This window comes from Lampris incognitus, chromosome 6 (assembly GCF_029633865.1).
Source record: "Lampris incognitus isolate fLamInc1 chromosome 6, fLamInc1.hap2, whole genome shotgun sequence".
Taxonomy (NCBI): Eukaryota; Metazoa; Chordata; class Actinopteri; order Lampriformes; family Lampridae; genus Lampris; species Lampris incognitus.
In genome coordinates, this window is record NC_079216.1 from 65,390,580 (window position 1) to 65,417,965 (window position 27,386).

Sequence of the window (27,386 nt, forward strand, 5' to 3'; positions counted from 1 at the left end):
TCCACGAGTATGCATCTAAAGTGTCTATATCCTTGTATCTCACGCATATGGTGATTGAAATTTAACAGTGTTCAGATACTAAGCTGTGTGTAATCTCCACCTCTTGCCAGTGTTTCACAAGTCATCTGTGGCTCTGCAGAGGCAGGCGCAGTGCTGTGGTTGGTTCGGTCTGCTCAGAAGCTACAGGCGGTGTGTGTGTGTGTGTGTGTGTGTGTGTGTTATCTAGTGACAGATAAAGCTCTCCCTCCTAATGAACTGTGCGGTCTAAATGAAGCTTTGATGTGAAAACGATAGTTCTTCAAGGGATTCATATGTTAAAAGTAATACGGTTGACTGTAAAATGTGATTATCTCTACTGCAAGGTAAGCATTTTCCTCTGCTAACTCACAAGTATCACAAATTGTAGCTTTATATCGGTGGCATTGCCATGGAAACTACAAAAATTAATAGAACATTTGTTCGTGATACCTAATCTTTATTTTCATGGTCTTTTGGGTCCCATTATCGTAAAGATGGATTGTGTGTTGCTTTGAATGCTATGATAATTAGCCTGTCTGTGTAACAGAATGTACTATATCTTGCTATTCCTTTGTGATCTACAGCAACTGGATGATAACCTTAGATAATAATGATAATAATAATAATAATTTTATTTATATAGCACTTTTCTCAAACAATGTTACAAACTGCTTTACAAAGAAATAATACCAGACAATGCGAAAATAAGAGTAAGACCAAGGCAAAAATAAACTTTTTCAGTAAAAAATAAAATAGCCTTATATATAATATATAAATGATATAAAATATATAAAAATAGCCTTTTTCAGTAGTAAAAATGTGGAAAGTAAGCACTACTATTTATTGCCTCACAACAGAAAATATTCCGATGAATTTGCTTTGTTCTCTGAAAACAGCCATTTCATCTTCAAGTCATTTGATTTTTTTAAATTTTTTATTATTGTCTAGTGTACTTGCCAACTGACTGCATTTTGTTTGATTACAGAAGGAATGGCTTTGTCTGAACTGCCAGACTCAGAGGGCTTTATTGGGACAGCTGGGAGACTCAGAAAAATTTCCCCAGTCTTCACCAGTACCTGCAGAGCCAGAGACCCAGTCAGCAGCTGTGCCACCAAAAGAAGAGCTGTCACCTCGACCTACAAAGGCTGGGCCTACTGCTGCGCACACAGAGGTGGGACCCACAAATGGACCCACAAGAGCAGTGCCTCCACTCACATCTGGCAAGACAGAGGCCAAGCCTACAGCAGCTGCAAGCAAAGAGCCCGAGCCAACATCTTCATCCACAACAGTAAATACAGCACATGTCAAAGTGGAGACCAAACCTTCAGTGACTGCCATAGCAGAGCCTATTGCACCCGATATCGCAGCTGTACAAAATGTGACAGAGACACCAAAGGTTGAATCTCCCAGGACAGATGTCCTCAAGGCTTTGACAGTGGAAAATAAAGAAGAGGTAGTCATAATGGAACCATCTTTGACAAAGGTTCCTAAAGCTGAAGATGAAGACACCAAGGTTGAAGAAGGTGTAGTTTTGGTTACTCCCGACCCTGTGACTGAGGCCACAGTTGCCCCCACTCCCCTTATTACTGCAGAGACAGAGACCGAAGTGGTCACCCTAGAGACTGAATCAAAGCCCTCCCCGATTACAGCAGAAGTCTTTGCCCCTGAGAGGATCATTAAGGAATTAGAACTTGATGATGATATCACGGTAAAATACAAAACAAAACCATTGCTAGAGCAAATTGAAGTGAAACGAAAGGCTGTAGTGGATTTCGAGGCAGCTCAGCAAAACATTACAGCAGCCGACAGCAAGGATGATGTATATCCACTGGTTGAAAAGCTTGTTGAAGTCACCTCATCTCCAGAGCCAAAACTGATCATCACCGAGGAAATCACGATGGAAGTAAGAGCACTTCACCCCCTGACAAATTATTTTGTGATATTAACTGAAAATCTTTGGATAACTAAACATAATTATATGAATATTATAATAGAAAAGATCACAAACTTGAAAAGCAGGCAGTGCCTCTGTAATAATATATTAAACAAAAATTGATCATTTTGATCAGTTGAGCAAGTGTATCCACTGTTTTCTGTTGCACAATTACCTTGAACTACATAACCACTGTATTTTTATCATATTCAGAATCAATGTTTTTGCTACATGACCTTACCCATTACTGTGTATATCCCATGATAAGGTCAACAACACAAAATATACAAATATCTTCTCTGGGGAAATGTTTATGGTCATAGTAGGTGTGGCAAATTTGCGCCAAGGCTGGGGCTCCCCAGCTGAGAGACACTGATACAGTTGGTCAGTGAGGGCACAACAGCCCATTTATTAAAAACAAGACTTTTTCGAAACACCAGAGTTAAAATCATGCTAGTAGGGTCAAAACAAACCTTTATTGAAAGTCTTTGGTATGGACAGAGCTCTGTGGGGCCGTCCCCACAGCTATCAGCCCTCCTCTCCCTGGCTCCGGTGTCTTTGTTTGGGGTGTGAAACCAATTTATCTGTCCTGAGTCAATTAGCCTAAGTACAGCTGGTCCACACCCCACTCAGCCACAGTAGGTAATCATGGTAAAGTATAACAAATAGTAAGTCGTCATGGAAAACTTAACCACTATCTAAATGGCAGGCAAGTATACACATAATAGTATACTACATGACATTAGGTGACATTAGGTTATCACACATTGCAATATGTTCATAATAAAACACTATATTTTACTAATGTTTGTTTTCTACCCTCCCGTAGGAACAAAATGAAACCAAAAGGGAGTCCATCAAAGACAGGAAAGGCTCCCTAACTACTATCCAGGTCACTATGCAGGAAGCAGTTACGTCAGAGAACACAGGTGTTTCTGTAACAAAGCCCGAGGCTAACCCCAAGGCTGAAGATCTTGATGCTCGACCAGAGATTTTGCTGATATCAGAAAAATTAGAAGATGTGCAAATGATCAGTGATACTCCTTTGAACGATGCAACTACTGACTCACCCATGCCAGTCAAGGAGGAGTCCAAAGCAGAGAGGAGACGCTTGAGCTTCCAAGCAATGGAAGAGAGCAGTGGAAGTGAGTTCACACCCTCACCGTCACCACAGGTGCAGAGGAGGATCCTAAAGGTGACCAATATATCATCCAGCAGTGAGGATATCAAAACTGAAAGTCCGGATTCCTCTGTGGAGGATGAAGAATTCATCCGTAGACAGATTATGGGGATGGGCGATGAAGAAGAAATGTCTCTTTCAGAAGATGAGAAGGAAAAGACAAAGTCAGACAAGGACGCTATCAATGAGGCTGAGTTAGATAATGAACCATTGACAGCCAAGCCACTTGGTAGAAAAGAAAGCACAGATAATGAGCCCAGCCAACCCACGGAAAAATCCCTCCCAATGATTGATACCACAACTCAAGACAGTCCTGAAACAACAGTAACTATTTTCAAGAAAGCCATTCCTGCCACGAGACAGAGACAAAGTACTGATGAGGAGATAGAGAGCATTACTGAATCTTTGTCAAAGGGATCCTCTAGTGTCCAGGTATCTAGCTTCACCCCAGGAAATTCACCCACATCGGCCTCATCTTTAGAGGAGGATAGTGACAGCAGCCCAAGTCACAAGAAAGCCATTGGAGACAAACAACATCGTAAAGCTAAGCATCGACACTCAGGCCAGGTTCTCCCTACCATTGCTGATTCATCTGAGGAGGAGGGGATGAGAGAGGATGAGGAAGTTTTTGGAGAGCAGGAAACAATGAAAGGGGGTGACCAGTCAGAGAAGAAGAGCACCAAGAAGTTTAGAAAAGATAAGGAAGGACCCATAGCCCACATAAGAAAAGGCCAACCACTTGTTTCGCCCAGTAATAGGTCTACAATTGAGGATATTTCTCCCACAAAGGAGCTGACACAGGCCAAGTCGATGGGTGATGTTGACAGGACATCTTGCTCTGAGTACTCTGCCAGTATGGAATCAGAACCAGAAGATAAGCGAGCTGTGCAGAGGGGAAGCAAGCCTTCACCAACAGTGATACCATACTTTCCCTCTGAACCAAGTATAGTGAAGGATACTGACACAAAACCACTCAAAATTGCTGATGAATCCTATGAGGAAATTTTTCAGAGAACTCCTGCTATTCCAGGGGAGAGTCCACCCGATATTGAACCACTCTATGGAGGAATGCCAATAGAAGACTATCTGTATGAGTCCTTAGTTGGGGAGCCTGACGTTAAGCAAAGTAAAGTTCAAAAGGTGGACTCCAGTGGGGACACTAGCTCTGAATCATTGAAGAAACTCAGGTCTCCAGAGGAGGTGTATGAAGAGATGATGCAGAAGAAGAGAGAGCTGATGATGATAGAGCAAGAGTTTCAACAGGCACAGACTGCAATGGAATCCACAGCTTCAGTCACTGCTCCATTCTCCTCTGCTGAGACCTGTGTGGTGACTATCACCACAGAGGAGTCATTCCTCACTGGAGAAATGGATAGGCTTTTGTCAGAAACTGATACTCTCAGTGAAGTTCAAGTCAAGAAAAAGAAACGACCAGCTCCACCACGGCCCTCTGAACCTCCGAAACGTCCTGAGGTGTCTGTAGTCCCCAGTACTCCCAGTGGATCTATAAGCTTTGTAAGGCCAATGGTTCCTCAAGATCCTGCCCTCAGAAGGACCCTGTTTCCCATACCCGACCTCAAAATTACCCAGTGTTCATCAGGGGAGGAAGAGGATGACAGTCTTGCAGAGGAGTATGGTGTTGGGGTTTCCTCTGACATTACTCCTAGTGATGAGTCTGAGACAAAGGAAGCACCCAGTATTAGCCCCCCACTGTCTGAAATGACTGATATGGAGCCTATCAGTGTTGTGTGTGAGATTCCGGAACCCAAGCCCATTCCAACTCCAATTCCAGCCCCAGAGCTAACCCCTACACCTTTACCAGTATCACCAGTATCCCCTCCTACTTCACCAGCAACTCCAGACTCCAGTTTAGATTCAAATGCTACATCTTCATCTTCATTCCAAGCTGGAACTCCTCTTTCTTCAGACTCAACCCCACTGTCAACACCATCACCACCAACTTCTTTTGTAACCCAGACCCCAGTTGACATTTCACCACCATCAATTGCCCCGATTGCAGCTCTACCTCTTATTCAAGGTCTGGATACAGCTCATACTCCACTCACTGTTGCAGTTACAGTACCTGATGTGGTGTCTGATCCAGCCAAAGCTCAAACAGCTATTTCAGTTACAACTGAGGTTACTGCATCTGAAACCTCAATTCCCGCTTCTGTTCAGCCAACCTTCTCAGCCCAAAGCTTAGCCCCTGGAGTTGTTCTAGTTCAAATGCCAGATCTAGTTTCATCTCCATCTCAGGTGCCTGCTGTTACTCAAGCTGTGGTGCAGGTTTCTGCACCAATTCCGGCACCTGCAGTAGTTTCAACTCAGCTTACAACTCAAGTCACTCCTGTGCCTGTTGCAGCCCCAGCTTTTTCTCCAATTCCAGTTTCCACTCCAGTGCCAGTTAAACTTCTTGCTGCTAATGTCACCCCTGTCCCATTTCCTGCCCCAGTTGTAGTCCAAATGCCAGATCTGGTTTCTGCTGCACCTCCGATCTCAGAACAAACTCCACTATCACTCTCTGCTCTGGTAACAGCTTCAGTTCCAGCACAGGCCACTGTGTTATACTCAGTTCCTGTTCAAACAGCTGTTCCATCATCAACTCCAGTGCTGGTGCCAACACCAACTCAATCAGCCCATGTACCACCATCAGTCCAGGTATCAACTACAGTGGTCAAAAAGAAAGTTCCTCCTCCACCCCCTCCACGATCTACTTCAGTTTTACTCTCTGAGAATGCCAGCGAGCCCTCGTCTGTTAGACCTGTCCAACATATCTCCCCCACTACAACCACTACCCTAGCAATGAGAACCACAATGGCAGGCCAGCCATTGCAGTCTGTGGTTGTGGATATACAGCCAAGAATGGAAGAAATGCTGGCCGACAGTACTGCAGTGCCTCAAGTGCTGACCCCAACCAGACAGGGTCATGTAGTCATTATAGTACCTAGTGTTGAAAACATATCTGTTCTTGGCCAAACTACACAAGATGTAGCAGGTGCAGTGACAGTTGCTTCCCCTGCTGCTTTGATACAAGGTAGTCAAATAGCAGCAGGCCCTGTTGTCGTTAGCGTGGCTCCTCTCACCACTGCTGTTCCTGCTGTATCGAGCATAGACACAGTTTCCATATCTTCTACTGTGCCCACAATACCAGTTTTAGTTCCTGCACCACCATTTCCTCCTAAACCCGCGATGGTTGCAAGAGCTCCAGACACAGTAGAAATACCTGTAGCAGATACACCTCCACCCACCATGTCACCCAAGTCGACTATTCCTCCAAGGCAGCTTGTTTCTTCCACATCAGTTCTCCCTACTGTGCCAGTTTCTATAGCCACAGTAGCACAAGCTCCTACTGTAACTACAAGTCTGAGTCAAGCGATCAAACCTCCTCCACCCATACCACCCAAGCCTGTATCCATTCCAGCTGGACTGGTGTTCAGCCACAAACCAGGAGAAAGTGTTAAACCACCCACTCCTCCTGTAGCTGTCAAAGCTGCAACACTGCCGAGGACCAGGGAACCACCAAATGCTCTGTCATTGAGTTTGACTCGACCAGTAGAGTCCAAGCTTAGTGCAACATCTCCTAAGTCTCCTCTGTCTCCTAGACATGCGAAAAGTCTGCAAACCTATGTGGTGATAACCCTGCCCTCTGAGCCTGGCTCACCAACAGAGGGAATAATAGTCCAGGCACCCAGCAGAAGAGGCTCTATTCCCTCCACAAAGGTGTCAGGGTCAAGAATCATAGCTTCAGAGCAGAAAACATCTACTGAGGCATTCTCTGTCCAGGCCACAGTCAGAAGAGCATCTATCCCCACTGTAAGACATCCACCCCCGGGAGCTGCAGTTACAACTGCAGAAGTAAAGCAAGTGGCATACTCTGAAACAATTACTACAGAAGCCCAAATGAGAAAAGAGTCTATACCATCAGAAGTGCAACTGCCAGCATATGTGGCCGATGTCATAGAGGTGTCATCAATTCAGGAGACACCAATTCAGGCTTATAGTGTACCACTTCCAATCAAGAAACCTTATGTACATCCTACATCCAAACCACCACAGCCAATTTTTCCACCATTACCAGTTGTCCAGGCTCATCCACAGGTGTCTCAAGCAATTACTCTGCCTCCAGAACCAGATGTCCCTATCAAACCTCTTGCAATTCAAGTCACAACTAGAAGACCATCTATACCAACTGTTATTCAGCACCCACAGGCAGTGTCAGAGGTCATAACAATACCTACTGAGATTTCAATTGAATCACCAGTATATCAACCCCCATTACCACGTGACATTGTACAACCACAGTCTGTGATGGAAGTTGTCACCATACCACTAAAGCCTGAGATACCTTTGGAAGCACCATGTTTACAAGATAAGACTCCTTCAGCTCTGTCTGCTGACAAAATTCCACCAGCAAGAACTGAAGTAGTAATGCTGCAAGCAGAACAGGACATACCCTCTGAAGTTAGTGTAAGACCACCAGTATCATTAGCGCCTCATCAAATCCCTGTACAACAACTATTCCTCGGAGGTGATGTGGTTACACTCTCAGATCCTACAAAATTCATCAACACTGATTCTGTTGCTGAAATGCCATCAATATCACAAAATATTCCACCTCCACCCGCTTTATCTGAAATTCAGCAAATACCTGTACAACAACCACTTCTTGAAGCTGAATTGGTCACCCTTCCCACAAAGTATGATTTGGCCACAGAGGTGATTACAGTTGAGACAGCAGCTGGAATGCCAGCAGTGTCCACTGGAATTTATCAGCCACTTGTGGTTGCAGAAGTTCCCCCAATGTCTGAAGTAGCCAAGGCAGCTCCTGTACCTGCAGTTGTTGAAGTAACACCAACACCTGTTGTGACAGAAGTCATACCAATGCCAGTGCAGCAAGACATCCCTGCTGTGGCTTACAACACACTGGTCAATGCAGCACCTCTGCCCTCAGCCTTGTCACAGCGAACATCTGCAGTAGAGGTCTATGCAGCGCAGTCCGAACATGATATGCCCACAGAGGTCTTAACAACAGAAGATGTTATAAGGAGAGCCTCAGTACCATCAACAGTGATGGAGCCTCAGACAGTGGCTAGAGTAATGAATTTCCCACCACAGTATGAGATGCCAGTTGGTGTTATAACAGCTGAGGCTACCTCTACTACAAGGAGGAGGACATCTACATCTGCCATTGTACAGACACCATACACCACTGAGGAGATATTTACCTACCCATCAGAATATCAACCATCTGCACAAGTGGTTACAACTGAAGCCATTTCCACCACTAGAAGAAAATCCATAACCCTGCAACAGCCATTCTCAGTGTCGCAGGAGATGACCATGTCAGCTGAAAAGGAGATGCCCACTGATGCTTCTGCTGCCCAAGTCTCTTACAGAAGAGGTTCTATTACTACAGCAGTACAACAACCACAAGTTTTAACTTACTCAGCAGAATATGAAATCCCTCTGGAGATAATAACCACAGAGGCTTACTCCCGAAGAACTTCCATACCCACCATCCAGGACATTCCGCAGTCTGTAGCTGTGACTCCAGTCACCATCACTAAAATTCAGTCCATTGAGAGCCAGGAGATCCGTGGGCCAGAGAAGGTGGTCTCCAGTATGAGTCACATGTACTCCTCCTCTATCTCTACCTCAGGTCAACCTCCTGAGAGTCTGCCCAGCCTAGTCACTCAAGTGGTCACAACGGAGGTCCAAAGGACCACTGTGTCAGTTGTCCATGAAAGGATACCACAAGCCCCTTCACCAAGTATAGCAATCACCATACAACCAGATATTGCTAAAGTCCAACCTCTGCCAAAACAGAATGGAAAGATAATCTATCCCAGTGATGTAATTGATTTACGTACCATGAAGGTAGATGTTAAAATGACTGAGCAAGGTATGGACCTGACACCCCCTGAGTCATGTAGACAGTCCTTCTCCAGTGACTCTACAGGGAGACAAATCACAGCAGTGCAGCCTGAGATAGTAAATCTTAGCTCAGAGGTCACACCTGCTTCTACATTATCTGTTGTTACTGATAGCATCACAATAGTCACATGTTCTGCCACTATTGCCTCATACAATAAAACTCCAGCAGAGAAGCCTCTTGATCTTCAGGGCACTGTTACCTCCATGCCTCTGCCTCTCACCACATGTAAATCATTTGAACCTCTGGCACAGATTGTATACAGGCCAGTGAGTGCTCCACCAGTCAGTGCTGTGGCATCCATGGTTCAAGAAGTACCTATGAATCTTTCTTTTGGAGCTCTTTCCTCTCCAACGGACAGGCCCCCACTGACTTTGGCCCCAGCTATTACCAATGGAGAGCCTGTCCTCTCACTGGAGGTGACAGGGGCCATGGATCTGTCAAACTACAAACCAGTGAGGGCCATGGTAGCCCTATCTGCTACTAGCCCTGGAGTGGTGACCACTGTGGTGGAGGATGATGGAAATCCGGTTGATTTGACAGCTGGGAGAAGGAGTGTCTGCTGTGATGTAATCTACAAGCTACCATTCACAGGAAGCTGCAGAACACAGCCCCCAGTCACTACCCAGCCTGACAACCGCCTTGTCTTTAGAGATGATCGCTACCAATATGATAATGCTGGAGTATATGGTATCAAAGGCATGAATGGCATCAAAGCCTCTATGTCTGAGACCAACCTGGTAGAAGTAGGACTGTTCCCCTGTGAACCGAAGAATGGCTATGACTATTTCAATGGCTCTTCAAATGGGGCTATGGACCTCACGGCTACTAATCTTTCAGCTGGTGAGTTACTGCATGTTCTCGCTGCTTGTGATGTTCTGTTGTTCTTGGATTGCTCTGTTATGGAAATATTGTAAAACTTGTATACTGTAATTCCACTTCAACAATTATTAAGTTTTTTCATTTCAGTGTTCTCCTTTCTAAACCAAAATTTGCTTGTTTTCTCCATTGAATTATACGTATTACTCATGAAAAACATTGTTGTAAATTTCCCTTATTGTTTAATTTGATTTTTCTTTTCAAATTTCAATAATTTATGCTTATGATTTCCTTCTTTTCTGTTTTTTTCTGATACAGATGCATGTGTGTGCCTGCGCGTCCTTCCTCAATATTTTGGTTTTGCATCATGCTAGCCAAAATAACTGAAGATATGCATGTGTAATTTTTTTTTTATTCAAAGTGCATGACTTACTGAAAAAATACATTTTTTTTTGGGCTGAAACTTATTTTTGAACTTAATGTGGCAGGTAAAGCTCTTGACTACGCAAGCAAAGCTGATGGACCCTACACTATGATGACCATTGCTCCTTACTCCCAAGTTCCTGCAGCTGGATTTGGTGTAAATAGTGCTTTGAGAACCTCAGATGGAATAGTGTACTCCTCTGTAGCAGCCCCAGTCCCATCTACTTACGCTATTACTACTCAGCCAGGCTCTATCTTTAGCACTGCTTTACCATCTACAACAGCAGTCCAACCAGTGCCACAACCTTATGGCTTCATACCAACTACTGATCCAGGCCAGATCATTCCCCTTGACACAGGCCTGTCCAAGGAGCTCCTACCCACAGCTTTGGCTGATATCATAGCAGGCTACCCCGACATGTACTCGGACACCACTCTGGAAGCAATCGCAGCCTCTCTCGATGCTCTTATCTCTTCCCCTATATTTCCGGGCCTGGACAACACGAAGATGGCCCAGTACCAGATGGAGAGGGAATTCCTGGAGTTGGAGAAACTCAAGCAGCTCTGCCTAGCAGAAGAACTAGAATGGGAGAGACAGGAGATCCAACGGTACCGTGAACAGGAGCAAATGATGGTACAAAGAGAGCTTGAGGAGCTTCAGGCTCTGAAGCAACAGCTTCTCCTGCAGCAAGAGGAGGAGCACCATGCTCATATAGTGGCTCAGCAGGAGACTTATGCCCAGCAGAAAGAACAACTGGAACAGATCCAACAACTCCAACTGCAGCTCCAGCGCCAGCTAGATGAGCACTATGGGACCACTGGTACCACAGGAAACATACTAGATGCCAAGTATGCAGGGGTAGGGGACAGTGGCCAATACTGGCCTGTCAAAGATGAATCTACAGCATCATCCACTGGGACTCAGTTAGAGGAAAGTCAGGACCAGCTTCAGCTTGCTAAGAGACTCCTAGCTGGCTCTAAGCAGGATGATCAGGATACAGGGAAGAAGGTAGTGGATAGTGGGGTGCAGACAGATGATGAAGATTCAGCAGATAAGCAGTTTGTAGGGAGGAGAAAGAGGAACAAGAGGAATGTTGATAGCTGTGTTCAGACTGATGATGAGGACCAGGATGAATGGGACACACCCACACGTGCTCGACGCCGTTCCCGTAAACATAGCACTGATGGGAAACAAAGCTCCAAAGTCTCAAGCATTGCCATTCAGACAGTGGCAGAGATATCTGTCCAAACAGATCACTCTGGCACTATCAAACGGCCCAGTGTTCAAATGGAAACGAAGGTGGAAATCATCAAGCATATCTCAGCCCCAGAAAACTCACAAAGAGGAGGCAGCCTGAGCTGTCAGACAGACTCTGACAAGAGACATGCACCCAATGAAGTGGGTTACAGCACACACCTGACAGTAGATGGACATTCTAAATCAAAAGTCATATACTCTCCTGTCTCCCCCCTGTCCCCTGAGAAGTCAGTGGGAGGCAAAAGGATGCTAACTGCCGACCCATCAAGATTTTCCTCTGGACCGAGGATGCTGAGAGCAGGTCAGAAATCTCTGTCTGACCCCAAATCACTCAGTCCAACCACCGAAGACAGGATGGGTGGCTACTATGCAGACAGCTACTCTGTAAGTCACTCAATAAAAGGAAATGCAAAGATGTCATTGATCTGCAATGATTGCTTCAAAATGATAAATACTGAAACTATTTCTGTAGGTCTTAAGTGCACAAAGAACTCTTCATTTATTCCAAAACACAACTAACAAAAATTCCGGGGCATCTGGGTAGCATAGCGGTCTATTCCGTTGCCTACCAACATGGGGATCGCCAATTCAAATCCTTTTGTTACATCCGGCTTGGTCGGGCATATCTTACAGACACAGTTTGCCATGTTTGTGGGTGGGAAGCCGAATGTGGGTATGTGTCCAGGTCACTGCACTAGCGCCTCCTCTGGTCGGTCGGGGCGTTGTCGGGGGGGGGGAACTGGGGGGAATAGCGTGATCCTCCTACGCGCTATGTACCCCTGGCGAAACTCCTCACTGTCAGATGAAAAGAAGCGGCTGGCGACTCCACATGTATCGGAGGAGGCATGTGGTAGTCGGCAGCCCTCCCCAGATTGGCAGAGGGGGTGGAGCAGAGATTGGGACCGCTCGGAAGAGTGGGGTTATTGGCCGGCTTCAATTGGGGGGAAAAGGGGGGAACCCAAAAATTCCGCAAACCTCATTTTGTCTTTGATTTTCCGGTAAGCATTTTTCATTTCCACCTAATGGATAACAAACAGTGATATAATTTTGTCTTTTGCCTTAGGGCCGAGGCTCTCCCTCTGGTACAGGTAAGAAAGTAAAGCGGACCCTTCCAGACCCCCCTCCCGAGGATGATTTGCTGACTGGCCGCTCAGGTTACAGTACCAACTCTGCCCGCCGTCGTCTGGCACGCAATACCACAATGGCTCGTGCCAAAATCCTGCAAGATATTGACAAGGAGCTCGATCTGGTGGAGAGAGAGTCTTCCAAACTTCGCAAGAAACAGGCTGAACTGGATGAAGAGGAAAAAGAAATTGATGCCAAGTTGCGGTAAAGTCCCACAGATATAAATTTCACATATGTTTCCCATGCAGGCTCAAACATTTATTAAGATCCTGTTAGATTGATTCGTTGATATGGTTGAATGGACCTACATGTCACAAAGGGAATTCACTAAATCCTTCCCTGTCACACCATCATTATTCTTAATTCAGCGGCATGATTCACCTCTCACCTCTCCACTCTGATAGCTTATGGGCTAAATGGCTACCACGGCATCATTCAGTGAGACCCCTCCATATTCACACATAGGAAAGGTACTACTGTGTGAGCACATCATTCACCTGTTTGGCTGTCATGTTCATAGAATCATTGATATTAAATTGTAAAAAGATGTGCACCATTTTGTCTCATTCTGTGTAGGTACTTGGAGATGGGTATCAATCGGCGTAAGGAGGCATTGCTGAAGGAAAGAGAGAAGAGAGAGAGGGCCTATCTCCAGGGGGTGGCTGAGGAAAGAGACTACATGTCTGACAGCGAGGTCAGCAATATCAGAGAGGCCAGGGGTGATGGTCTTGAGAGACCCAGGACAGCTCCCCAATCTGAGTTTGACCAATTCATCCCCCCGCAGACAGAGGCTGACTCCCAATTCTCCACACTAACAAGTCCCTACTCTCACTACGCCCAGTATGTCCCACAAACCCAGACCACCAGCCATTTTACCCAACAGAACCTATACCAGCAGCAGTCCCTCTACCACCAACAGGTGTCCCCTTACCAGAATGTTCCTACCCTCTCCCTTTCCCATTCCCAAGCTCAGCCAAGCAACTACCAACATGCCCTGATCCTGCAACAGGGGAAGCAACGACAGACCAACCTTGCTGACCTTGAGCCTAAGATTACCACCAATTATGAGGTCATTCGCAACCAGCCTCTGCTTATTGTTCCATCTTCTACAGAAAGTGGCTATGGAGTGGCCCACCTGGGGGGAAAATATGGCAACCTGGATTTGAGACTGGGGCTTGAGGAGAGGAGCATGGCCTCTAGTCCCATGTCTAGCATTTCTGCTGATTCCTTCTATGCTGATATTGACCACCATAATGCAAGAAACTATGTGCTGATAGAGGACATCGGGGAGCTGACCAAGGGATCCACAGGGCTAGGGACCACAGGCCTGAGCTCTGGCTTCAACTTGCCTGATAAGGAGTTGTCCAAAGCAGACAGACTGCTCAGGGCAGCAGAAGCCAGGCGCACAGCAGAGGTAAATGATCATGTTGCCTTTTATTTTTTAGACTTCTTTGCATGTGTCATCTATTGTACACTGCTGAGTGATGTGTAGAGAACAAACGTATTTAAAATTCACAATGTCATGTTTTAGAAACAGTACATTCCTTGTGGTTACCCAATTTTCCAATGTCTCACAAATGCTGCACTAGAACTTGACATCATTGTGCATTACTAGTGCTTACTGGCCTCATAGATATCCATCAGTTTACCACCTTAGTATAAAATTTTCTTTGCATAATACAACTGCAAAATACAACAAAATACTCTATACAACTGTGTACTCACATGTGCAATATTGGTGTTTTTGTGCATGCATTGCATTCATTTAATTCATCAAAAGAGAGTATCCAAGGAGGGCTTTTTGCATACCTTTCAATGTCTTATTCTGTTCATTTTCTGTCTGAATGCACTAAGACAGGGTACAGGTTTCATTACAGTTAATGAAAAGCTGTTGGCAAACTCTGAGCAATAGCAATCTGTCAAAGCTGCAAGAGCAAAATATTTTGCCACCATCATTTCCAGAAATTCCCACAGTCCCAAAGTTCTATTCCACACAATCAATTCAGTTCTCAACCCTGGTGCTGCTACCTGTCCTATGCCGACCGCAGCCATTTGTGAGGACTTTTTAAAATCTTTCTCAACAATTGATCACATATGGTCTAATATTTCACCACCTGCCTATGATCCCTCTCTAGTGTGTGCCTGCTCAGCCACCCTAAATGCCTTTCAGCCTGTTTTTCCATCCCACATTTGTGACAAAATCTCTCATACAAAGTCTACCACCTGGCCCCTGCACATTCTCCCTACATACTTTTTAAAGTAAGTACTGTATACTGTGGGTCCCACATTTTCCCTTATTATAAATAGCAGTCTGTCAACTGGAACTGTCCCGTCATTCTTTAAACATGCAATAGTCCAACCTCTTATTAAAAAGCCTAAGCTGGACAGATCAGAGCTAAATAATTTTGGTCCCATCTCCATGCTCCCATTCCTGCCTAAACTATTGGAGAAAATTGTCTGCAAATGGCTTCTGTCTTATTTAGGCAATAATAATATCATGGTGAAATACCAATCAGGCTTCAGGGCTCATCACAGCACTAAATCTACTCTTCTAAAAGTCTCAAATGAAATGACCTACTGTTGTCTTTAGACTGTGGCAAATTCTTCCATTCCTTCCGATGCCATTCTAATTCTTCTAGATCTCAGCACGGCTTTTGATATGGTTGATCACTGTATTTTTATTAAACCGTCTCAAGGACCAGGTTGGCATCCAGGGCACTTCCCTCAGTTAGTTTGCCTCTTACTTAACCGACAGGATTTTTTCAGTTAAGATTGGCAGCCTCTCCTCCTCTACTGCCCCAATCATTTGTGGAGTACCTCAGTGTTCTATTTTAGGGCCCATTTTATTTTCACTGTATTACTCCCTTTAGCCTCTGTCTTCCGCAAGCATAATGTCTCCTTTCACTGCTATGCCGACAACATGCAAATATACCTTCCATTAATCCGGGGCAATTCAAACTCTATCACTTCTATAGTTAACTTCTACAGTTGCCTCCAGGATGTGAAATACTGGATGGCAAAAAAAAAAAACTGCCTTCAGTTGAATGATCACAAGACAAAAGTGATTGTTTTCCATCCTCTCAACACCAGAAGGAGTAGAGCTAGCTGCCTAGGGCCTTTGACATTGAACGTCCATGCCAGAAATCTAGGTGTCATCTTTGACCCAACACTGAAATTTGATAAACAGATTAACTCTCCAGGAAAAGGTTGTTATTTTGGGGGCGTCCAGGTAGCATAGTGGTCTATTCAGTTGCCTACCAACACAGGGATCGCCGGTTTGAATCCCCGGTTTACCTCCGGCTTGGTCGGGCGTCCCTATAGGCACAATTGGCCGTGTCTGCAGGTGGGAAACCGAATGTGTGTGTGTGTCCTGGTCGCTGCACTAGCGCCTCCTCTGGTCGGTCGGGGCGCCTGTTCAGGGGGGAGAGGGAACTGAGGGGAATAGCGTGATCCTCTCATGCACTACATCCCCCTGGCGAAACTCCTCACTGTCAGGTGAAAAGAAGCGGTTGGCAACGCCACATGTATCGGAGGAGGCATGTGGTAGTCTGCAGCCCTCCCCGGATCAACAGAGGGGGGTGGAGCAGCGACCGGGATGTGCTCGGAAGAGTGGAGTAATTGGCTGGACACAATTGGGGAGAAAAGGAGGGAAATTTTTAACACAAAAAGGTTTTTATTTTTAGCTGAAAATCCTTGCTAAGCTGAAGTCAGTCCTCTCTTCCAACCATATGAAGACGGTTGCCACCACATCAATCTCTCAAGAATGTCAACAAAGGTTGAATCAGTTCATCTGGATACATTTATTGACAGAAACGTTTCATCACTCAACTAAGTTTACATCTTCAGACTAAAGAAGTCACTTACTTGAGTGATGAAACGTATCTGTCAATAAACGTTGTATCCAGATGAACTGACTCAACCTTCGTTGATTTTCTTACCTGGATTATTTAACATGCATCAAAATACTTCTCAAGAATGGATTACCAAGGCGTTGGCCAGTCCTCTTTGTCTCGCCTGCAGCTGCTGCAGAATGCGGCAGCGAGACTCCTAAGTGGTACTACAAAAAGAGTCAGCAGTAGCAACGCTGCTCTGGCTACCTGTGAAATACAGGATTTAATTCAGTTAATTAAGTTTTTTTTATTTGTTTTTGTTTTGTTTTTTGTTTTCTCCCCAATTGTACTTGGCCAATTACCCCACGCTTCAGAGCCGTCCCGGTCGCTGCTCCATCCCCTCTGCCAATCTGGGAGGAACTGCAGACTACCACATGCCTCCTCCGATACAGTTGCCAGCAGCTTCTTTCACCTGACAGTGAGGAGTTTCACCAGGGAGACGTAGCGCGTGGGAGGATCACACTATTCCCCCCAGTTCCCCCTCCCCCCTGAACAGGCACCCCGACCGACCAGAGGAGGCGCTAGTGCAGCGACTAGGACACATACCCACATCTGGCTTCCCACCTACAGACATGGCCAATTGTGTCTGTAGGGACGCCTGACCAAGCTGGAGGTAACGGGGATTCAAACCGGCGATCCCCATGTCGGTAGGCAATGGAATAGACCGCCATGCCACCCGGACGCCCTTTTTTTTTAAGTTTCACATGGGCTGGCACCCCTGTACATTTGGGATATTCTCTGCCTCTACCATAGACAGACTGGCCTTTGGGAACACCGGGAGAAATCCGCGTGGCCGGTCGGCCACTCTGTGGGCTGCTTGAGCAGCCCTTTTTTCTTTCTTTTTTTTTTTTTGTTGTTGTTGTCTTGAGCAACCCATTATACAAAAACAAGAGTGAGAGAGAGCTGTCATTCGCCCACTTTAATTATGCAACAGCCCACATCCCCCCCCTCAACACCCCCCACCACCACTACCACTATTGGCACTCAGGCCCACCCAATCAGAAGACTTGCTTTTTTGCTGGATCATCCAGTAAATAGCAGTTAATGAATACTGTTCCAATTATCTGACTACGCGAACAATGAAAATAAAACAATTCTTGTTTCTTGCTTCTTGTTTACCATATGATGATATCAGATATTGTGATTGGCGGTGCATTTATAAACGCCAGATTGCGAGCAGCCCCTCCTCTTTCACTCACTGTACAGCCCGTGGATTGCACAGAGGAACAGAAGCAAACGTTCCCCTAGCTAGCAGCTTTTAATGTAGAGTAAGGGGAAAAAATGTGGCTAAACAAAGCAGCTTGCTTAAGTTAGTCACAAAAAGACGTCGTGAGGAAGAGGAGGAGAATTCATCTCAAGTTAAGTCATCATTGTGAACCTAGACACCTACTCCTGCACCAGTTTCTCCCCAAGTGCCAAGTATTAACAACACATACGTGGCTGATAATTCAGCCCTTTTCCATCAGCAGCTGTACTGTTGAAAGACTCTTTTCAACTGTCAGCCGGACAAAAACTGGTATCAGGGCATCAGTGATGACATACAGACTGAACTCTTTGTCCCTGCTCTCCTTTAAAAGTGAACTGACTGAATTGTTGGACTGGGCTGGGCTTGGCAGCATTGGTGGCCCAGTGGTTAGCACTGTCACCTCACAGCAAGAAGGTCCTTAGTTCAAACCCCGGGGTTGTCCAACCTTGGGGGGGTGGGGGTCATCCTGTGTGTGGAGTTTGCATGTTCTCCCCGTGTCTGTGGTGGGTTTTCTCCGGGTGCTCCGATTTCCCCCACCATCAAAAAGACATGCATGTTAGGGTTAATACTCCTGTCTGTGCCCCTGACCGACGCATGGCAAGATGAACTGGAGTTGGTCCCCGGGCGCTGCACGGTGACTGCCCACTGCCCCTAGCTACACAGCTAGGATGAGTTGAATGCAGAGGAAGAATTTCCCCACTGGGATTAATAAAGTATATCAAAATCAAATTAAATAATGAAATAATTTCATTGTTCAACACCAAGCCTCCTGCTCCAGGCTCCTCATAACCTGGTCATGGATGGGCGCCTGCTTTTCTCTGTGCCCACCCACACTGTGATTTCTGTCTACACTGCAGGTGTTTGTGTGTGTTTTGTTATCTTTTGGAGACCTTTTCTGGTAACACTGACCTCGTTGGGACCAGTAGTCCTCATGGGGATCAAAGCCCGGTCCTAGTGAGGCAAATGTCATTTCTTTTTTTTTGGGGGGGGGGGGGTTTCCCCCTTTTTCTCCCTAATTGTACCCGTCCAATTACCTCACTCTTCTGAGCCGTCCCGATCGCTGCTCCATCCCCTCTGCCGATCCGGGGAGGGCTGCAGACTACCACATGCCTCCTTGCCAGCCGCTTCTTTTCACCTGACAGAGGAGTTTCACCAGGGGGATGTAGTGCATGGGAGGATCATGCTATTCCAACCAGTTCCCCCCCCCCCCTGAACAGGCGCCCTGACTGACCAGAGGAGGCGCTAGTGCAGCGATCAGGACACATACCCACATGTGGCTTCCCACCCGCAGACACGGCCAATTGTGTCTGTAGGGACGCCCAACCAAGCCGGAGGTAACACGGGGATTCGAACTGGCGATCCCCGTGTTGGTAGGCAACGGAATAGACTGCTGTGCTACTCGGACGCCCAAAACAAAATTTCGGGTGTCCTGGTTGAGGTTAGGGGTAAGGCATGAATTGACGTTAGGTTAAGGTTTGGGTTAGGCTGTCCACAATGATTGAAGTCAATGCAGTGTCCTAATAAGAATAGCTGCGCAAATGTGTGTGTGTGTGGCCTGCTGGTGTCAGACCTTTCACTCGCTCTGTATTAGCGTTACAGTAGCCTAGAGCAGCTTTTCTCAAACCTCTCCTGGAGGACCACTTGTCCTGCAGGTTTTAGATCTCTCTCTGCTCCAACAGCTAATTCAAATGATCAACTCGTTATGAGATCCCCGAAGCTGCCTAATAACAAAACTGATCATTTAAATCAGCTGTGTTTGGAGCAGGGAGAGATCTAAAACATGCAGGACAAGTGGTCTTCCAGGAGAGGTTTGAGAAACGCTGACCTAGACTATCCATCCACTGTGCTTATAAGTGGGGGTATTAAGGGCTGGTGTGTTTGTATGTGCGCCGATGGGATGAGGGTTGGTGGAGTATCCATGGGCTGGTTCTGATGGGCTGGTCTGGGTGAAAAAGTCCATGGCCATTTTTTAGTCCCAGTATGTCCCTGGCCCCTACTTCAAATCTAGACCTCTTGAATCCACAGAGCGTTGCTTTAAGCTTTTCCCCAATCAAGGCTCATGGGGAAGGGAGATCGTGCCGTCGCGGTGGCAACTCCAAAGCTTTGGAACAGCCTTCTGCCTTTGATCAAATACTCCCCCTGCATTGATACTTTTTTTTTGGGGGGGGGGTTATTTTTTTGCGGCACTGTGGCGAAGTGGTTAGCATGGTCGCCTCACAGCAAGAAGGTTCTGGGTTCGAGCCCCGGGGTAGTCCAACCTTGGGGGTCGTCCCGGGTCGTCCTCTGTGTGGAGTTTGCATGTTCTCCCCGTGTCTGTGTGGGTTTCCTCCAGGGGCTCCAGTTTCCTCCCAGAGGTCCAAAGACATGTAGGTCAGGTGACTCGGCCGTACTAAATTGTCCCTAGGTATGAATGTGTGTGTGTGTATGTGTGTATCGGCCCTGTGTGATGGCCTGGCGGCCTGTCCAGGGTGTCTCCCTGTCTGCCACCCAGTGACTAGTGGGATATGCTCCAGCATCCCAAGAGAGCAGGATAAGCGGTTCAGCTAATGGATGGATGGATGGATGGGTGCACCCCTCCCCTTTTTCTCCCCAATTGTATCCGGCCAATTACTCTCCCGAGCCGTCCTGGTTGCTGCTCCACCCCATCTGCCAATCCGGGGAGGGCTGCAGACTACCAATACATGTGGAGTTGCCAGCCGCTTCTTTTCACCTGACAGTGAGGAGTTTCACTGGGGGGAAGATTACGCTATTCCCCCCAGTCCCCCCCCCCGAACAGGTGCCCTGACCGACCAGAGGAGGTGCTAGTGCAACGACCAGGACACATACCCACATCCGACTTCCCACCCGCAGACATGGCCAATTGTGTCTGTGGGGACGCCCGACCAAGCCGGAGGTAACATGGGGACTCAATCTAGCGATCCCCCGTGTTGGTAGGCAACGGAATAGACCGCTACACTACCCGGACGCCCCTCTCCATTGACACTTTTAAGACAAATCTCGAGACATACATGTGTCAGTGGCCTTTGGTTGTTCCTAGTGGTTTTTTTATTTTAGTATATTATTGTATTTTTGATTTATTGATATGATCTCATTTTATTCTGTTTCGGTTTTACATTTGTGCACATATTTTTGTATTGCCTTGTATCTTGTCCTTGCCTTTCACTGCTGTTATTCATGCCCTTTTATTATCTTTTAGGCTTTTTACAACTGATTTTATTCGCCATTGTTTTGCCTTTCATCATAATTGTAGAGCAGTTGGTCACCTTCGGTTGTTTTAAATGTGCTGTATAAATGGAATTGATTTGATTTGATTAGTAATAAAGTAAATTTATTACTCAATTTATTCATTCATTGTGGGCAGCACAGTGGTGCAGTCTTTAGCGCTGTTGCCTCACGGCAAGAAGGTCCTGGGTTTGAACCCCGGTGTTGTCCAACCTTGGGGGTTGTCCTCTGTGTGGAGTTTGCATGTTCTCCCTGTGTCTGCGGTGGGTTTTCTCCGGGTGCTCCGGTTTCCCTCACCATCAAAAAAAGACATGCATGTTGGGGTTAATATGCCTGTCTGTCCCCTTGACCAAGGCTTGGCAAGATGAACTGGAGTTGGTCCCCGGGTACTGCACAGTGGCTGCCCACTGCTCCTCGCTACACAGCTAGTATGGGTTAAATGCAAAGTGTAATTTCCCCACAGGGATCAGTAAAGTATCTCAAAATCAAAATCAAAAAAGAATTTTTCTGAGAAGCATTGTTAATCTATGATATTTTTCTCTCATAGGTTGCAGACTTCTTGGGCTCATCTCGGTTACAGGGTTATGGCAAAGGAGAAGATGACACAATGGAGGAGCCTTACGAACTGAAGCTACTTAAGCAGCAGATCAAACAAGAGTTTAGGCGAGGAACCGAAGGGCTAGAACACCTTACAGGCTTGGGCATGCCCCAGTACATCCCCAGTGACAACAGCTTCCGTCACTTCCCCAAAGGTGAGAAATACAGCATCGGCAGGCTCACCCTTGAAAAACAGGCCGCAAAGCAACTCCCTGCCGTGCTGTATCAGAAACAGGTGAAGAACAAAAAGGCCCTAATAGACCCCAAGTCAATCACCAAATTTTCTCCAATTCAGGAGAGCAGGGATCTTGAACCTGATTTTGGCAGCTACATGGGCTCTGGAGCATCATCTGTGACCACTCTGGCTGCTAGGGCCAGGCTGTTACAGGATGAGATCACTTTTGGACTTAGAAAGAATCTATCTGAGCAGCAGAAGTATCTAGGCTCTTCCCTGGGGGCCAATTTAGCTGCTTCTCTCAATCTGGGTCAGAGCCTGGGTCTTGGTCCCACCATGAGGTCTTCTGTTCAGGATGATGGTACCTACCCCAGTGGAACCCGCTCCCGGCCCTCATCACGCCCCTCCTCCCGCCCCTCCTCTGTGTATGGCTTGGATCTGTCCATCAAACGAGACCTGTCTAACTCGTCGCTGAGGTTGAAGACAGAAGGGGAGGTCTTGGATGCAGCTTTTGCACCTGGAGTTACCAGAGCCAAGCCTACCAGTCTGCCTATTAGCCAAAGCCGGGGCCGTATCCCCATTGTGGCCCAGAACTCTGAGGAGGAGAGCCCTCTGAGCCCAGTGGGGCAGCCTATGGGCATGGCTAGAGCATCGGCGGGACCTCTCCCTCCTATTTCTGCAGACTCTAGGGACCAGTTTGGGTCTAGTCATTCCCTGCCAGAGGTTCAGCAGCATATGAGGGAGGAGTCAAGAACACGTGGCTATGACCGAGACATCGCCTTCATTATGGACGACCTGCAGGGAGCAATGTCTGACAGTGAAGGTAAATGGAGCCTGTCACAGCAAGTTGACGCTCTGGACCTGTTTGCAGTGCATGCTCATTCTGGGTGTTGTTACTGACTTTCCACATCAAATAGCTCCTACCTGATCATCTGTAGTCCAGATAATAGTTGTTGGTTGTTGATTACAATTGCTACCTATTTTTCTCCAGTCAGTATTTCACACTTTAAATGTGTGCATGCCGTTCCCTTTGTTTCTGTGTCCTGCGCACCAATATGCATAATACTCTGTTCCTGAGTTTATGTATACTATTACCTCTGTTTTTCTTGTGATGCCATTTGCATGCCTTTCCCTATTCTTTTATTCTTCCATATCTAGAGTTAAAAGTTGAAACACAGAATTACACAATGCAATATTTGATCATATCACATTCAAAGTGCCTCTTACAAATAATAAAACAGACAACCAAGGCTTGAAAAATGAGGACCATCTGTAAGATTTTTTTTAGATGTACATATATTGAAAAATTCTAAACTACATGTTGGTATGTATAGGGACCTTGTCTCTGTTTTACACCAACAAACCACTGCTATGCATCTCCCTTTGTTAAAAAGTAGGTCATTACCTCAAAAAATGTACATGTTGATTTGCTTTTCTAAGGTACACATGCATGCAACTATTGTGGAGACCAGCCCAACGGCAGCACCCATTTCTTAAGGGTTCATGCTGAATCTTGGTGTCTGGGTGTACTTAACTCAAATTTTCTGCAGCTGCAGTCAAGACAGTCAATTTGAATAGCGGCTTCAAGTCCTCGCCAGTCACAAGTGCATCTACTGATACAAAAGCAGTGTAATGGTAATTCAGTCTATATTGAAATCCAGTGAAACTTTCTTCCAGTGAATTGCTTTTGCAATTGCATAAAGTCTTTTGGGATATAACATAATTTTAGTTTAACCCCACGTACCATGTTTATTGTGTCTCAGTTGTGTTATATTTACTGTCATTATTTCTGTTCTCCCATCTTCTTTGAGTTTGCATCCATGCATGTTGTGCAAAAATGTTTTTGAGTTCTTCCATCTCAATAAAGTGACTGTTTTCTGCTTGTTGGTTGATATGGATGTTTGCCATGTGAAATTTGCATGCTTCCACATGATTGACAGCAGAGACTGACATTTTCTCTCTCAATCTCCTCTCTGGCGTGTAAGTGTGGAATTTCCATTGTCCCACCAGGTTCAGGGTATATTTGACATAGAACTCTAAAACTCTTAATCTATTTTTATACTTTTGGTGATGTCAAGTAACTTTTCAAATTTGCTAACAATAGGGCGTCCATGTAGCGTAGCGGTCTATTCCATTGCCCACCAACACGGGGATCGCCTGTTCGAATCCCCGTGTTACCTCCAGCTTAGTCGTGCGTCCCTACAGACACAATTGGCCGTGTCTGCGGGTGGGAAGCCGGATGTGGGTAAGTGTCCTGGTCGCTGCATTACCGCCTCCTCTGGTAGGTCGGGGCACCTGTTTGGTGGGGGGACTGGGAGAGAATGGCGTGATCCTCCCACGTGCTACATCCCCCTGGCGAAACTCCTCACTGTCAGGTGAAAAGAAGTGGCTGGCGACTCCACATGTATCAGAGGAGGCATGTGTTAGTCTGCAGCCCTCCCTGGATTGGAAGAGGGGGCGGAGCAGTGACAGGGACGGCTCGAAAGAGTGGGGTAATTGGCTGGATACAATTGGGGAGAAAAAAAGTGGGGGGAAACCCCCCCCCCCCAAAAAAAATTGCTAACAGTAGACCTGTTGAATAAACAGCTGATACAGAATAAAACGCTCAGGCACTCACTCACTGGTAGTAGCATTAGCATTAGCATTAGCATACTGCCCCAGTAGAAACTGAGGAAATTAGGTTTTGCTGACGTTCACTATCATCAGGTTTCAGCATGACAGAGGATCATGATGTGTTGCATAGAAGTAAAAAATGTTCACTTGTTATGTGCGTTACTGACTTGCTTTTTCTGGATCATTTAAGAAGAACGAGTTTAGCGAGGATCCTGTAAACAGTGATATTTTGTCCTGACCCCAACATAAGAGTGTCCGTCTGCCTTGATTACAGCACTAAGTGACTCCATGCTGGCTTTGAACAGAGATGATACCAGAATCTTTCATGAGAGTATCAGACACGGTAGAGTATCTTGCTAGTTCGGTTAAAAAAACCACTGTTAAGGTGATAAGGTTTAAACTTACAATTACAGTAGTCGGCAATTGGCCTTTTGCCCTGATTGATCATCTGTTTTGTTTTTTACCTCTTTATATATGTTCTATGTAGAAATGTAAACTGCCTGAAAAACTTAGATTGGAGGTCTTATAGCAATTTTAAGTCACAGAGCATGCATGATATGCTGACTACTGAGTTAAATGCATGACAAAAGTATATTGGCTATAAATATCTAGCCTTAGCACTGAGCTTGTAGTCTGTTATGCCCCTTTTCCACTGCAGGGTACTGGCTCGACTCGACTCTACTCTACTCACTTTTTTTGGTTTTCCATTGGGCGGAAGTTAGGGATAGTACCTGGTCCCAGGTACTTTTTTTTTAGTACCACCTCCGTCGAGGTTCCAAGTGAGCTGAGTCGATACTAAAAGGTGACATGAAAATACCACTATAAATACATAAATAAATATATGTATATTTATTTAAATGTAAATAAAATCTTACAAAAAAAACAACTAGTCAACACGCCCACAAATGACCAGCGGGGCTTCGCCGCGAGGGGATACTATCGGCAGTGGAAGACGAAATCCCAAAAAGTAACGCGAGTAGAGTCGAATAGAGTAGAGTCGAGTTGAGCCGGTACCGTGCAGTGGAAAAGGGGCATTAGATTAATGGAGTGTGTTGAACATATCTCTGAAAAAAGCATAAATATAACTTTGTATCCCAGCTGGAGGCCCAAACTGGAATATAGAAGGTGAGACAGCATCCCAGCTCACATGTAATTACATAGAGACTGTACGCCTCCACCTCACACATTATGGCCATAGACGATCCACCTTTCCAGCTGGTTTTGTAAAAATGCCAGACTCATTCTGGAATGACTCGCATCTCGATGGTACTGCACACAATACATGCCATGCAGTAGGTCTGTAGTAGCATACATATCAGATCCATTCTGGAATGAACTCCCATCTCGATGGCTCTGGGTATACTTTGTGTCACCTGAGTTATACATCATTCTGGAATGACTCCACATCACAGTGGCTCTGTGAGCATATCAAACTCATTTCCAGTATTCATATCCATGCGCTATCGCAAAGGTCACAGGTTACAACGCGTCTTGCATATTGCGCAATCATGCATTAATGTCGCCACAAAATGTCTGGATTGCAAAACACATATGTTGAGGTCTCCTCTTGCAATTTCTATGTGATTCTGAAGGTCGATGTTGCCCTAGTATGATGAATCCGGGTCCGATTTTTTTTTGTTCCTTTCGTGCTCAAAGTTCGGAGTTGAGAGTAGATGTAATCTTGATCCAAAATACATGGTTCATGGGCAACATTTACCTTCAACTTGCTGGGCCGTCAGGCCACTGCTCCACATCACAACGGATGCATTTTCTCACTCTTCCAACAACAGTGATAGGAAAGAGTGCTCTCAGCAAAGCCAAGTGTCTCATTGTGTTGAGTGACAATCTACTGCGCACACGAGCCATGACTTGCAATTACGCGTAGGGCCCACAACAGTTTTGTTTGTTTGTTTGTTTGTTTGTATTTCCCACAGTAGCCTGATCAGTCAGTATAACTTACTGAAAACCACAGATTTTCAGTGTGGTCATTTTTGCAGCTGTGATGCTAAATCTTAAGCATTGCATCTTATAGCTTTTATATACTGGACATCATTTCTGTGTGAGGCAAAGTAAACCTGCACTGCCACAACATCTCAGGTAAAGGCACCTTGATGCCGCTACGCTTTAGTTTTATGATACTTTGATAGTCACTTGCAGGATGTCGTAAACAACCCTGCTTAGATTGTTTAGCTAGTACCTCGCCCAAATCAATTGCCCCTCTCGTTACCCCCGCGCTAAACTGCATGTTAGAATTGAAAGTATGGGCATCCGGGTGACGTGGCGGTCTATTCCGTTGCCTACCAACACGGGCTCGCCGGTTCGAATCCCCGTGTTGCCTCCGGCTTGGTCGGGTGTCCCTACAGACACAATTGGCTGTGTCTGCGGGTGGGAAGCCGGATGTGGGTACGTGTCCTGGTTGCTGCACTAGTGCCTCCTCTGGTCGGTCGGGGCGCTGCAGATAGCAGACACATTTGGGCCTAATCTGGGGCACTTTCGGTACTTACGGCTCAGTTACAGCACTGGCAACTGTTGTGTGGCCCAGACATGGCCCAGATGTAATGAACTGGGCTTGGCTTGGGTTACAGCACATACTATATAGGCCAGATGTGGGCCATATGGTGGACCTGTGGCTGAGTTGAGGTAGCCCTTAGTGAATGCCGTCTTTCAAGGCCAAATAAATGTGGGCTATAAGATAACTGCAGATGTGGGCCATATTTGGGCCAAAGATTCTTTGCTATCCGGGGGGGGGGGCTGGGGGGAATAGCGTGATCCTCCCACGCGCTACATCCCCCTGGTGAAACTCCTCACTGTCAGGTGAAAAGAAGTGACTGGCAACTCCACATGTATCAGATGAGGCATGTGGTAGCCTGCAGCCGTCCCCGGATCGGCAGAGGGGTGCAGCAGCGACAGGGATGGCTCAGAAGAGTGGGGTAATTGACCAAGTACAATTGGGAG

At 46.1% G+C, this 27,386-nt stretch overlaps 1 protein-coding gene across 1 annotated transcript in view; it reads left to right on the forward strand.

Annotated features, from left to right (window-relative positions):
* pclob (piccolo presynaptic cytomatrix protein b) overlaps positions 1-27,386 on the forward strand; it is a 90,123-nt gene that overhangs the window by 38,298 nt on the left and 24,439 nt on the right. Inside the window, exons 10-19 of the mRNA XM_056282498.1 lie at positions 1,004-1,921; positions 2,781-4,804; positions 4,924-5,099; positions 6,451-6,920; positions 7,830-9,906; positions 10,371-11,164; positions 11,288-11,947; positions 12,627-12,892; positions 13,265-14,114; positions 21,594-22,641. Of these exons, the coding sequence (XP_056138473.1) occupies positions 1,004-1,921; positions 2,781-4,804; positions 4,924-5,099; positions 6,451-6,920; positions 7,830-9,906; positions 10,371-11,164; positions 11,288-11,947; positions 12,627-12,892; positions 13,265-14,114; positions 21,594-22,641 (9,283 nt within the window). The remainder of the gene's footprint in view (positions 1-1,003; positions 1,922-2,780; positions 4,805-4,923; positions 5,100-6,450; positions 6,921-7,829; positions 9,907-10,370; positions 11,165-11,287; positions 11,948-12,626; positions 12,893-13,264; positions 14,115-21,593; positions 22,642-27,386) is intronic.